Raw genomic sequence first — 14,680 nt, forward strand, 5'->3', positions numbered from 1 at the left:
TCTCCCGTTATATTGTAAACCGCTGAGCAAACTGTTGGCGCCATAAATCCTGTATAATAATATTAATGAGAGATGAAATGTGGAAAGGAGGCATTGATAATGGGAGAGGAGATGGAACATGTAATGGGAGGAGTGGACAAGGTGGGCTTAGCTGGAGACCTCAAGCCTGGCTGATGATGTATTACTAGTCGGAAGAACCTATAATGGGCTCTCCCAATGAGGCTTCAGAGACTTGGTAAGATGACAATAGACCCCATCCTAGTCTCTGGTACTGAGGCAGTGTTGGTCATGTATTACCTCAGGATCCAGAAATGAAGAAAATGCTTGGAAACACAACTCAGTTGGTGAATCATGAAAATGCATTACATGTTCAGTCAAAGCTCCATAAAAAAGATAAAGATGAGAATCATGAGGGAAGCTGTTTAGTTATTGATGCTTATCTTAAAAACAATTGTCAAAAGGTAAAATATTCAAATCCCTTCTAGTTGTGTATTGATGGACATAAACACTAAACTCAGTTCATCCAATCATTACATTCCAGTTTGTTTTAGTTTGTTTCTTTAAAAGTAACATTTTATCTTTTCCCTTCTTCTCTAGCTTGTGGGATGACATTGGGGATGTGAAACAAACTTGTGACACCTGAAACTTCTTTAATATCTCTTTTCTTCCAGAATTTAATCTATGCAGAAATGTATGAATCCTCCGGTGATCGATTAGACCGACATTAACTGTAAAAGTTTTGTCACATTGAGAGCATTAAAATTACTTCTCTCCAGTGTGAATCATCTGGTGTGTGATAAGATGTGACTTCACTGTAAAAGTTTTATCACATTCAGAACACTGATATGGCTTCTCTCCAGTGTGAATCCTCTGGTGTTTGATAAGATATGACTTATGTATAAAAGCTTTGCCACATTCAGAACACTGATGTGGCTTCTCTCCAGTGTGAATCCTCTGGTGTGGGATAAGATTTGACTTCTGAGTAAAAGCTTTATCACATTCAGAACACTGATATGGCTTCTCTCCAGTGTGACTTCTCTGGTGTGTGATAAGATTTGTCTTCACAGTAAAAGCTTTGTCACATTCAGAACACTGATATGACTTCTCTCCAGTGTGAATCCTCTGGTGTGTGATAAGACATGACTTCTGTGTAAAAGCTTTATCACATTCAGAACACTGATATGACTTCTCTCCAGTGTGAATCCTCTGGTGTCTGAAAAAATTTGACTTCTTTATAAAAGCTTTATCACATTCAGAACACTGATATGACTTCTCTCCCTTGTGAACCTTCTGGTGTCTGATATATTTTCTCTCCATTGTAAAATCTCCAAATAAGAAGTAGTTTGAAATGACTCCTCATATGTATACTTGGGTTGGACTTTATTGTAAAGCCATTGTCACTTCCAGAACATTGAAATTACTTTTCTCCTGCTGGATCAATGTGGAAGAGGATCCAAACCATGACTTTTAGAACACAGATATGACTTGTATCCCGTGTGAATCCTCCAGTGAGCTGCAATAAAGACTTTCAGTCAATTAAGACAACCATATGTCTTGTTTTCCATGTGACTCAGCCATATTTATGAAGACCAACATGACCCAAAACTTGGTTCATCAATCTACCTGTACAAAAAAAAAAGAAAAAATAATTCTATATAAAGGGCTACATAAAGTTGCTTTCTATTTTTAATGCTCATTACTAAATATATCTTATGAATAGAAAGAATATGTACAGCATTATCTACAGTATTTTTTTAATCAAATAGATTTTATTAAGAAAGTTTCTAAGTGCGCACAGTATTCCTAACATTCAGCCCAGACAATGGAGTCATACATTCTCACGTATAGGCAGTTGTGGCACTGTTACAGATCATACAGAACAATAACTTGCTTTGTCTATGGTGTCACTTTTACCTTTTATAAACAAATGAACAGAGAAAAGAAGAAACAGCCTAGAACAATTCAGCTGTACACGGCAAGTAACTCCCCCCAGTACATACAGTTGTGTTCAAAATAATAGCAGTGTGTTGAAAAAAGTGACTAAAGCTGAAAATCCTTCTAATCCTTTTATTTCCATCCACACAAATGCATTGGGAACACGACACATTCTATTGCAAATCACAACATGAAGAAAATACATCAAATTTGTGTTGTTCCTCTAAAAAAAATGGAAGAAAAGTGAATATTAGACGGTTCAAAAAAATTGCAGTGTTTGTATTCTTCTTTACAAACTCAAACATTCACTATATAAACTGAGAAATGTTTGAAGATTTTGCTTTCCTTTGAATGACTTCATGAATATTTGGTTGTAGTCGCACTGTTTCTGAGAACTGCTGTACATCTGTGTTGCATGGAGTCCCCCAACTTCTGGCCCCTGTGATCAGGTATTCCAGCCCAGGATGATTGGACCACATTCCACAGTTCTTCTCTATTTCTTGGTTTTGCCTCAGAAACGGCATTTTTTATGTCACCCCACAAGTTTTCTATTGAATGAAGATCCGGGGATTGGGCTGGCCACTCCATAACGTCCATCTTGTTGGTCTGGAACCAAGATATTGCACGTTTACTGGTGTGTTTGGGGTCGTTGTCTTGTTGAAACACCCATTTCAAAGGCATTTCCTCTTCAGCATAAGGCAGCATGACCTCTTCAAGTATTCTGATGGATTCAAACTGATCCATGATCCCTGGTATGCGATAAATGGGCCCAACACCGTAGTATGAGAAACATCCCCATATCATGATGCTTGCACCACCATGACCACCACCTTCACGGTCTTCACAGTGTACTGTGGCTTGAATTCAGTGTTTGGGGGTCGCCTGACAAACTGTCTCCGCCCACTAGACCCAAAAAGAACAATCTTACTGTCATCAGTCCACAAAATGTTGCGCCATTTCTCTTTAGGCCAGTCAATGTGCTCTTTGGCAGATTGTAACCTCTTCAGCGCGTCTTTTTTCCAACAGTGGGACTTTGCGGGGGCTTCTTGCAGATAGCTTGGCTTCACATCAGCGTCTTCTAATTGTAACATTCCTCACAGGGAACGTCACACCTTCTTTCATCTTCCTGGAGCTGATTGTTGGCTGAGTCCGCCCCATTTTGGCTATTCTTCTATCCATTCCAATGGTAGTTTTTTGCTTTCTTCCTCGTCTTTCAGGTTTTGGTTGCCATTTTAAAGCATTTGCAATAATTTTAGCTGAGCAGCCGATCATTTTCTGCACTTCTTTATATGTTTTCCCTTCTCCAATCAACTTTTTAATTAAGGTACGCCGTTCTTCTGAACAATGTCTGGAACAACCCATTTTCCTCAGAATTTCAGAGAGAAATGCACTGTAACCAGCATGTCCAACATTTGCTGCCTTCCTTCCTTAAATAAGGGCAATAATTGCCACCTGTTTCTCAAAGAATGAATGACCTCACTAATAGAACTCCACACTGCTATTATTTTGAACACGCCCCTTTCAATGAGTGATTCAATGACACAGAATCAGCAGCATGCATGTCATGACTGTTGGGTCTGTTGGATTTCTATTACTCTACTACACCTGCTAGTAAATTATTTGCCATGTAGAAATATCATTTCTACCAAAAACAGTGATTGATCCGGTTAGTGATGTCTGACTGCTATTATTTTGAACACAACTGTACATAGATAGCGGACACCATTCAATGAGGCCTGTGTCTACAGGATCATTCTCCAAGTATCAGTCTCCAATGTAGTCACCATTCAGTAGGATACAACTAGCCGTTCTCCTTCTATGGAGCTAAAAGAGCTAAGATTTTAAAAGCCTATGAAGAACTAACTAAGAGAGAGCAAGGAGTATCCAGCCAGTTCTGCTAGAGAGACATACATTTCTTGGGGGAATAACAATGTTGATACGTTCGTTTTTTCACATGTTGATGTGGAGATCACCTGCTCAATTCACTGGTGTCTGCTGGGAGTTTGAGATGATAGCCAAGATCGGGATATTTTTTATGGTCAAGCAGCCTCACTATTGCTATATGACTTGTAATAGGAGGAGGTGTAAATAATTCCTCCTCTATTGAGACCAAGAGGCACACCCGAGGAATATTGAACACCAACATTACAATACTGGTCATATTGTTCCACTTTTTGAATAATTTTGGACATCTCCAAAACGTGTATCAAATCCTCGACATCACCGCTACAATTGGGGTCATAAGGGGAAATCCCTCCTGTCCTAACTGAACAATTGAGCTGGAGTCCTGAAAGCTCTATGCAAAAGAAATGACTGAGTTTCTGTGAAGAGGACAGAGAGGTGAGAGGTATGGAGGTCACAATCACCTCCCACCACTCTCTATTATTTTCTCTGTTTCCCATTTCTTTCTATAAGTCTTCGGCAAGAGTCAAAAGACTGGAATAAATATATGAGAGATCATGCCTTTCCCACTGGTGCCATCTGAAGCCCATTAACAAGTGTGAGAGTGATGTGAAATCTGTATCTGATGGAAGTAACAATCAATGGATGGGATCTAATGTGTCTACTAAGTCCCACCTGGTAAGATGTTGAAGTTGGGCAGCTATAATATAAAGTCTAACATTTGGTATTGCTAGGCCTCCTTGGTCTTCACCATACTGTAGAGTAGTGAGCTTGATTCTAGCTGATGGCTTCTTCTAAATGAGCTCCCCAAACTGGAAGCCACTTACAGAAGTGGGAGCGGGTACCTGTCAATTTTGGTTACCCCCCCAAAAAGGTGCCAGTTGGGTCCTTAACCACTTGCCGACCAGGCACTTATACCCCCTTCCTTACCAGGCCAATTTTCAGCTTTCAGCGTTGCCACACTAAATGACAATTGCGCGGTCATGCAACATTGTACTCGTGTGAAATTTTTATCATTTTTGTCACACAAATAGAGCTTTCTTTTGTTGGTATTTACTCCCCATTGGCTGTTTTATTTTTAGCGCTATAAACAATAAAATAGCAAAACATTTGAAAAAAAAAGTTCTTTGTTTCTATTATAAAATATTGCAAATTGAAGGTAATTTTTCTCCTTCACTGATGTGCGTTGATGAGGCGGCACTGATGGGCACTGATAGGCAGCACTGATGGGCACTGATAGGCAGCACTGATTACACGGATTAGAGACTAACCGTTTTTATATTTCATGTATGCACTTTGAAACGCCAACTTGGGACGTTTATCACATCTATACTCCACCATACGCCTCAGTGCGTGTATTTATTTATGTCACTATAATTGATATGGAGATCATAGTTGGTCACTTTTATATTATCCATTGTATCTACATACATTTCATTCATGATATTTAGGATTTTACATTTTTTTCACACCTTTAGCGCTGCATGTGTTTTATTTATTATTGATTAGAGGGTTTTGAGGTTCTTACCTTTCATGCCAGCTGCTCCATTTCTATGTTTATCCAGCGCTCATTTTATCTTGTTGGATGAGGCAGCACTGATGAGCTGGCACTGTTAGGCGGCACTGATAATGGGTACTGATGATGGGTACTGATAGTCACTGATAGGCAGCACTGCTGGGCACTGACTGGTGACACTGCTGGGCAAAGGTGGGTGGCACTGATGGGCACTTGTGGGTGGAACTGGTGGGTGGCGCTGATGGGCACCGATCCTCAGGGCACTGATGATCCCTCCTCTGACAACTGCCGGCAGTACGTTCCTCATGCTCTGACAGGGTGAGGAAAGTGCAGTCTAGAACCGGCAATTGCATTTCTCGATGACCAGCGTGTCATAGAACACAACAATCACGGAGATCGCCAGGTGTGCGCCCCCAGGGGCATGCAGGAGAGCGCATTCTGGGAGGACGTCATATGACAGCCTCCCAGAACTGGCCTGCCGCAGTGCAGTCGTCATTTGGCTACCTGCGGTCGGCAACTAGTTGAAGCAGGACTTCCCCTTTTGGGTGGAGCTCTGCTTTAACATCAGCAAGAGATAACAGTGCTATAGTATCAAGGGGGGAGTGAATGTAGAGACTGGCACATGTTATATACTCTATAATATCATTTCTGGTACTCTCACAGTGGGAGTATAGATTTAGTACTTCAACCTGTATGCAGATACCAGTGGCAGACGAGTGGGTGACCTGTCCGCCTCACTGAAAATTCAAACTGATAGTGTAGGTTCCCCAATTGGGAAAACCCCCATAAGGGATAAAGAGCTAATGAGAGGAAAGGTGAAAAGGAAGAGAGCAATGGAGAGATAAGAGCAAGAGTAGTGAAGAAAGGGGTACAGATAAGGGGGGAGGAGAGGAGGTCCCCAGGGGGGAGGGTGTGTGCCTGTATAGAGCAGCAACTGAGTAGTGGGTTACCTAATGGACTCAGGACTACAAAGAGAGTAAGGTTTCATCAGAGTTTGAGGGTAGGAAATGTTCAACCCATGGTTGCCATAGTTGTTCATTTTTATGCACGCTGTCTAATAGGACGGCTTCTACTTTGACATGTATCGTGGCTCGAGTGACACTATTCTTAGTTTCAGTGGTATTGAGGTGGGGGGATTTCCAGGCCTTCGCTATGGTTTGCTAAGCCGTGGTGGTGACCTACAGGAGTAGTTTGAATTGCCAGTGTGTCACTTCTTGGGCCTTATGCAAGTAAAGGAATGGACGCTGGTCAACCGACCAAGTCCAGTGTTGAGGAATGGCCTCAGCTGCCATTCTAGCCATGCCCTCTGATGCATTTCACCCCACCCACTGGGACTTGGTCACACTGCATCCATCCCCTTACTTGTATTGGCTGACACTGGAATCGCTCTGACTCATGCTCCCTTCTTCTCACTTGCCGGTGGGGTGATCCCTTTCCTTCCATCCATAGCTTGGAGACACGCCATAAGGTATACTTCTTGGGGCTTGTTATTAAATGAGGCAGTGGCCGGATGGATATATATACTGTAACTTCTTCATAAAGAACTGTAGGCATATGGAATATTTTGCACCAATACGTTTGAACAACCGGGCAGGTCCACCACATGTGGATACCTGCTTCAGAGCAGCCACATAAACAAGTCAGGGATTAGGGATGGATTTAGTGATCCGGGAAGGGACCAGGTACCAGTGCATGAGAGTGCTGTGGTTAGTCTCCATAGCAACTATATTTTGGGAGGAGTATTTTGCAGCAGACCATATGTCTGCCCAATCGCTTTCAAATGAAGATTTAAATCCCATTACCACTTGGATGTATATGGTATGGAAGTGTAAGGTGGTGGAGCTGGTAACTGTGCATATAAGGTGGAAATCAAAAGTCTGGCATGGGGGTCACATTTACATATGTGTCCAAACCTAGTCATGTCTAGGACAGAGGTGTTCATGTGTAACTGGGAGCAATACAAGTGTTTGATCTGAAGATATCTAAAAATTTCAGAGGTAGAGATTTTGTTGGAGTCACATAGGGTTTGGAAGGGTATAAAGGAGTCTGGTGTTGAACTAGACTAGCTCTAGGACAAGCATGAAAAGAAGATGGAGGCATCCATGCCGGATAAAAGCCTGGATGGAGGAGGTATGCCATGAGTGGGTTATGGGGTGACTGTAAGGTGTATCAGAACTTTAGACTGCCCCAGATAGATGGGTAGTGTTGAGTAATTGGGTGTTGGAGTGAGCGACGATCTCTTGGGTGTAGCCATAGTAAATTTGCAACTGATGAGGGGATACAATCTACTGATTCTATAGTGACCCATAGGAGGGGGTCACTTTTACTGCATGATATTTAGGGAGTTGAGCAAGATGTGCAGCTTGGAAATATTTAGCAAAGTTAGGAAGCCCCAGACCACTCTAAGTTTCGGTAAGATACGGATGGACTGGGGTAGATGCAGTTTAACAGTGCCCCATACATAAGTGGTGGCATGACACTGTAATATGCAGAGGAAACAGGAAGGTATATTGTGACGCAGGGTAGGCAGGACAGAACACGCAAGGCAGATGGCAAACACACAAAGCTTTATTATTACAAATGGCAGTCACTCAATGGGGGATTGCAAGGGGGTGGCAGTGCCAAGTATGGGAAATAGCAAGAAGAGGACCAAAAATAATTGTAGTCCAGCCACAGGGGCAAAGTTAAAATCTCTACAGCAGTTTGTAATCCAAACAGGGAGGTGGAGAGGGAGTACAAGAACAGTTCAGGGAAAACAGGGGGGCATTCACTCACAGATCAGACAGGGGTGCCCGGGTCCACAAGGGAGCAAGGCAGTATGACATCAAGTACTTGCCCTGAAACCGGAGTATGCGTGGCATAGTCCATGGTAATAATCCCCCCGAGTCCTAGATGCCTGCAGAAGGCAGCTGGTGTAGTTCTCCCCCTATCCTTGGGGCTTGCAGAGTGGCAGCTTGTGGAGGTCTCCACCTTCTCTGGGGCTTGCGGTGGGCAGCTGGCATGATTCTCCCCCTTAGCTTTGGGGTGTGCAGTGCGGCAGCTCCCCTTATCCGTTGGGGGGGTGTATGCAGAGTGGCCACAAGAGTCCCGTCTCATCTGGGATCCCTCGGTGGCTTGGCAGTGAAATGGATGACCGGGAAGAGCCTGTCATCGGTCTCTTAAACCGATGCAGGACGCTTCTTGGTCGTCCTGGCAATGGCGGGCGGGCCGTGGGCAGTGAGCCTCGTTGCTCGGCAAAGAGGCACGCCCCCCTGGACACGGAGCGCAGCCTTTGTCCGGTGGCATCCGCAAGAGCGGGAACTCCCTGTGCATGCAGTGCAGATGTCGGGACCGTGCGGCGTCATTCTGACACCGCGGTCCAGAACCTCTCCGCAGGAGGTTCGTACCTCTCCGCAGACAGGTGTGAACCTCACTATCTTTTCCCCTAATGCCTCGCAGGATGGGGAGAAGATAGTGGCGGAGGTGAGAGGAGCCACACCTCTTGTCCTGCGTGGTTCGGCTTCAAAAAGCCGCGGCAGGACGAGAGGCAGCAGGGGGGAAGGTCATCCTGACAGGGGAAACAACTACTGAAATGGGAGCTGAGCTTTATTAATTAAATTACAATGTGCTAAGGGAATTGGGGGAAACTGGCTAATGAAATTGGGACTGGAATGCACTTTATTTGAGGGGCTGAAATGTACTATATTTGGGAGGGAGATATAACAGATTTGGGCACCCTGGCAGCACCTATATTGTGACATTATACAGTTGCAAGAAAAAGTATGTGAACCCCTTGGGAATACGTGGAGTTTTGCATGAATTGGGCATAAAATGTGCTCTGAACGTCATCTAAATCACAACAATAGAAGAACACAGTCTGCTGAACATAATACTGCACAAACATTAGATGTTGCCATGGTTTGATTGCACATAACATGTAAACATTCTCAGTGCAGGGAGGAAAAAGTATGTGTACCTTTGGACTTAATAATTGGTTGACCCTCCTTTGGCAGCAATACCCTCAACCAAACGTTTCCTGTAGTTGCAGATCAGACCTGCACAACGATCTGGAGTCATTTTGGACCTTTTCCTACTCTCTGGGAATGTCCTCTTGTTATGGGCTGTACATTCCAGAACCTCCTCGAGACCTGGACCAAAAAGATTATCGCCAATAAAGGGTAAGGCACAAAGGTGCAGTTTGAATGCTGAGTTCCCTGCCCAGGTTTTTAACCAAAATGCCCTTTTAGCTGAATTCACTAGGGCAGAGGTTCAAGCCGCTAGCTTAACTGACTTGGCCGAGGCATCCACAAGGAAACCAACTGCTTTAAACAGCAAAGGAAATTATTTCAGGATTTGCTGCCTGGAGGTCCCTGCCGAGAGAAGTGACTGTGTAAGCCAGCATTCCAGATATCTGGTGACACAGGTAGCCGAGAAAGCTGGCCTAAAGCTGATGGAAGTGGAATTCCAGGCCCTGTGGAGTAAGACTTCATCCCTCTTATCCATAGGGTCTTTCAGAGCCCCCATATCTTCAAATGTTAAGTCTGTCCTTTTAGAGACTTTAGATAAGGGGGTGTCTAATTTCTGAACCTTGTCCCATTGCTGGGACCAGTTATCCTCAAATGGAAACCTCCTATTAAGATTACTTGAGAAAAAGGGTTTCCTCTCAGGGCTTTCCCATTCATGCTTAATGGTATCAACCAGGGAACTATGGACTGGAAAGACATTAGTCTTTCTAGCATACAAACCTTGATACATGAGGTCATGCTTAGATAGGCAAACGTCCTCCTCCTTGATCTCTAAGGTTTCGTAGATAGCTTTAAGGGGGTTGTCCACATCTTCCAGGGGCAATTTGTTCCTGGAACCTCTGGAGGAGCAAACATCACCGTCCTCCTCTTATGAGCCTGAATCTACCCAGGACCTAGGATCCTCCTCCGGGTCCTCCTCCCCTTTTAATGCATCTGCTACCTCCAAACCCACCGATTGGGTCCAAGGATCCAGTGGTGGCTGCATTTTTCCAATAGGGATCTAAAGGATTGAAATGTAGACAACATGTCATCCTTAATGGAGGTGAGCACTTTATGGCAGGCTGTAAATGACTTATCCTTAATTAGGCTAGCCACACAATTGCAGCATAAGGGTTTTTCCCAAGCTGAACCCAATTTAGCTGCACAAACTGCACACTTCTTCTTGGGGGTCTGACTCTGCACCTTGTCCTGGACTTTAACCTACAATAAGCAAGAAAAAAAACAGTACAGAAAATAATCAGCCCAGGGCCCCTCATACAAAACCACTGTGCTGGGGGAGCAAGAAAAGGAAGTGTGCCCACCAGGGTCAGCAAGAGGGATCAGAGTCCCCAAGCTTACCTTAGAGGAGCCAGTGCCTGAATGACCAGGATATGCCTGAGTACTGTCAGTGCCTTCCATCCATCCCTCTTGTGGTGGCGCCACAGGCTCTGCTGGGTCTGTACACCAGACTGGCTGCCTAACCAGATGCTAGTGCTGCTATGGAGACTGGAACCACGAGTCTCAGGCGCCCGTTGACGACATCACCGCAGCAGGAACTTCTGGTACCTGGACAGCACCCAGAAGTTGCAGCTACTCGCACGCCAGATTGGCAGTCACTCTGCCCCACTGTGCATCAGATGCTGGAGCCCCCCCCGGAAGGAGAATGACAGGCATCAAATGTCCTGGATCCCCCAGGACACACCCGATGGTCATCATCCACTGAGGCATGGAAAAATATCAGGAGCGCAGCCCCACTTCCCCTGAAAGGATCACATCGGGCAGGAGGAAGTAAGACAGACCAGGAGCCACCAGCAAGCTCTAGGGCCCAGGGCTTCGACAATCAGTTCCTTGATGACTGCACCCATCCTTGCAGAGGAAACACTAAAAACTCAGGAGGGAGGCCTAGTGGTCCGCCATTTATAGTACTGTGCTTACGTGTTTCCTGTCCCAGAGGGAGGAGCTCTGTCTCAGGAAGGATGTCCTGGAGGACGTTTGGAGAAATGAACATTAGAATGTCTGAGAGACAAAAGCCAGAAATAGATCAGTGGCTGCATGCACACCTCATTGTTAGGCTGCAGGTAGAGAGGCAGAGATGAGGCAGGATTTATCATGAAATACAAATTAAAGTGTATTATTTTCAAAACAGCCAAGAATATTTCACAAGGTCTGAAAAGTATGTAAGTCATCGAGTTATTCCCCAATTTAAGAAGAAGAGCATAACTGCAGGTAGTAAATGTAAGAGAGGAGTTGCAGATGATACGATGGTGGGTAGTATGTACAGGAGAGGAGTGCGGGGGGTATGACAGTGATCGGTATGTACAGGAGAGGAGTGTGGAGGTATGACAGTGATAGGTATGTACAGGAGAGGAGTACGGAGGTATGACAGTGATCGGTATGTACAGGAGAGGAGTACGGAGGTATGACAGTGATCGGTATGTACAGGAGAGGAGTACGGAGGTATGACAGTGATCGGTATGTACAGGAGAGGAGTGTGGAGGTAAGACAGTGATGGGTATGTACAGGAGAGGAGTGTGGGGGGTATGACAGTGATCGGTATGTACAGGAGAGGAGTGTGGAGGTATGACAGTGATGGGTATGTACAGGAGAGGAGTACGGAGGTATGACAGTGATCGGTATGTACAGGAGAGGAGTACGGAGGTATGACAGTGATGGGTATGTACAGGAGAGGAGTACGGAGGTATGACAGTGATCGGTATGTACAGGAGAGGAGTACAGAGGTATGACAGTGATGGGTATGTACAAGAGAGGAGTACGGAGGTATGACAGTGATGGGTATGTACAGGAGAGGAGTACGGAGGTATGACAGTGATGGGTATGTACAAGAGAGGAGTACGGAGGTATGACAGTGATGGGTATGTACAGGAGAGGAGTACAGAGGTATGACAGTGATGGGTACGTACAGGAGAGGAGTACGGAGATGTGACAGTGATGGGTATGTACAGGAGAGGAGTACGGAGGTATGACAGTGATGGGTATGTACAGGAGAGGAGTACGGAGGTATGACAGTGATGGGTACGTACAGGAGAGGAGTACGGAGGTATGACAGTGATGGGTATGTACAGGAGAGGAGTACGGAGGTATGACATTGATGGGTATGTACAGGAGAGGAGTATGGAGGTGTGACAGTGATAGGTATGTACAGGAGAGGAGTACGGAGGTATGACAGTGATGGGTATGTACAGGAGAGGAGTACGGAGGTATGACCGTTCCCAGGGAGGAGTATCTCAGGAAGGGTCTATGCTCCACCATAACTCTGGTTCTCGGAGTGTCAGGTCCCAGCGGGTTCTCCTGGTGTCTCTCCTGTTATTCTGTCTCGGACACATCAGAGGAACATGGTGGGAGATCGGCCTGAATGTCCTTCCTAGGAGGGAATACCGGAGCCATTCTGAGGCCCATTTAATGGCCGGCAATGAGGAGGAAACCAACACTGAGAAGTACATGCTGAGATATATACAGCACGGGGCAGCACAGTGGCTGAGTGGTTAGCACTTCCTCCTGGCAGTACTCGGGTTGTTGGTTCAAATCCCAACCATGGCACCACCTGCCTGGAGTTTGCATGTTCTCCCTGTGCCTTTGTGGGTTTTCTCCAAGTACTATAGTTTCCTCCCACACTACAAAGACATGCTGGGAGGTGAATTGTCTCCTATGTTGTCCCTAGTATGTGTATGTATGAATGTGAGTTAGGGCCCCTAGATTGTACGCTCCTCGGGGGCGGGGACTGATGGGAATGTACAATATAGATGTAAACTGACGGCGCTATATAAGTACCTGGAATAAATAATAATAATACACCCAGATCATCGATGACGAGGAGGAAGGTTCAGTCACAGATGATTGGTCCGTCTATAGCAGGGACAGGAGCCGGGACCAGGAATAGGAGATCCACCTGACTTACCCGTGTGCTCTGACATGGAGAAGATCCCATGCTGGCCCTATGGTGGCCGTGTGTTCAGGATGGAGACCGATTCTGTTGGACCTTCTCGAAGCAGATCTAAAATGGCTGAGAGGAAGAAAGTGTTCTCAGGACAGGAAGTGACACAGACAGGAAGTGACACCAGACAGGAAGTGACTGCAGACAGATTTATACAGAGGGTGCAGTATGGAGAGCAGACACTAGATGGTGCTGGTACAAAAAAAGCTGAATAGAATAAAACAACAGGGAAAAAACCTGAAAAGCAAAAGATGATGGCGGCTCGTAATCTTCTCATTTAACAGCTTGACGTCATTGTCCCACTCTACATGTTACATCACATCACGTGACTTCCTCAGGAGTTGGCCATCGGACGTACAGCTGCCTATATATACCATTATAATCCTTAATAGACTAATCGGGCGCCATTATGTTGTAGCTTGTCTGTCCTTTATTTGGTGGCCATTTTCCCTTGGTCTAATTTCATTTATATCTCATTTATCACATTACAGTGCAGTGGATTAGATCTCCCTCCTACATTTTCTTGTAGACCACCTGTACCTCCTTTGGTGGCAATTTTTTCCTGGTCTATTATCAATGAAACACAGTTATCACATTACAGTGCAGTGGGTTAGATCTCCCTCCTCCATTTTTTTGTAGCCCGCCTGTCCCTCCTCCAGCGGCCATTTTCCCTTAGTCTGATATGGAAGCTGAGGATCTGCCCCCCTTGATGTATCTGCGCATGTGCCAGTTTCAGGCATAAGCAGACGATCAGCGATCTCGCTCTGAGAAAGTGTTAACTCCTTTCATGCTGGATTGCAATTACAGGAGTCACATCCCTCGGATCACTGCTGCTGACTATCCCGATGTTACAGGAGTCACATCCCTCGGATCACTGCTGCTGACTATCCCGATGTTACAGGAGTCACATCCCTCGGATCACTGCTGCTGGCGATCCCGATATTACAGGAGTCACGTCCCTCGGATCACTGCTGCTGACGATCCCGATATTACAGGAGTCACATCCCTCGGATCACTGCTGCTGACGATCCCGATATTACAGGAGTCACATCCCTCGGATCACTGCTGCTGACTATCCCGATGTTACAGGAGTCACATCCCTCGGATCACTGCTGCTGGCGATCCCGATATTACAGGAGTCACGTCCCTCGGATCACTGCTGCTGACGATCCCGATATTACAGGAGTCACATCCCTCGGATCACTGCTGCTGACGATCCCGATATTACAGGAGTCACATCCCTCGGATCACTGCTGCTGACTATCCCGATGTTACAGGAGTCACATCCCTCGGATCACTGCTGCTGACGATCCCGATATTACAGGAGTCACATCCCTCGGATCACTGCTGCTGATGATCCTGATATTACAGGAGTCACATCCCTCGGATCAC

The 14,680-nt window shown here is 45.5% G+C and overlaps 1 protein-coding gene across 2 annotated transcripts; it reads right to left on the reverse strand.

Annotated features, from left to right (window-relative positions):
* Positions 1 to 406: 406 nt before the first annotated feature.
* LOC149470599 (uncharacterized) lies at positions 407 to 13,376 on the reverse strand. 2 transcript variants are annotated; one of them, XM_089661881.1, is made up of 2 exons: positions 13,253 to 13,376; positions 407 to 1,623 (listed from the first exon to the last, which is right to left on the reverse strand). In XM_089661881.1, the coding sequence occupies exon 2, from the start codon at positions 1,315 to 1,317 to the stop codon at positions 763 to 765; it is 555 nt and encodes a 184-aa protein (XP_089518007.1). In that variant the 5' UTR covers positions 1,318 to 1,623; positions 13,253 to 13,376; the 3' UTR covers positions 407 to 762. The 2 variants fall into 2 exon arrangements, 1 of the variants encoding a protein (XP_089518007.1); XR_016308325.1 differs by lacking the exon at positions 407 to 1,623 and adding an exon at positions 5,490 to 5,663 and having other exon boundaries at positions 13,253 to 13,322.
* Positions 13,377 to 14,680: the final 1,304 nt, after the last annotated feature.

This window comes from Staurois parvus, unplaced genomic scaffold, assembly GCF_062004578.1.
Source record: "Staurois parvus isolate SC_StPar_1 unplaced genomic scaffold, SC_StPar_1.0 ptg000035l, whole genome shotgun sequence".
Classification (NCBI taxonomy): Eukaryota; Metazoa; Chordata; class Amphibia; order Anura; family Ranidae; genus Staurois; species Staurois parvus.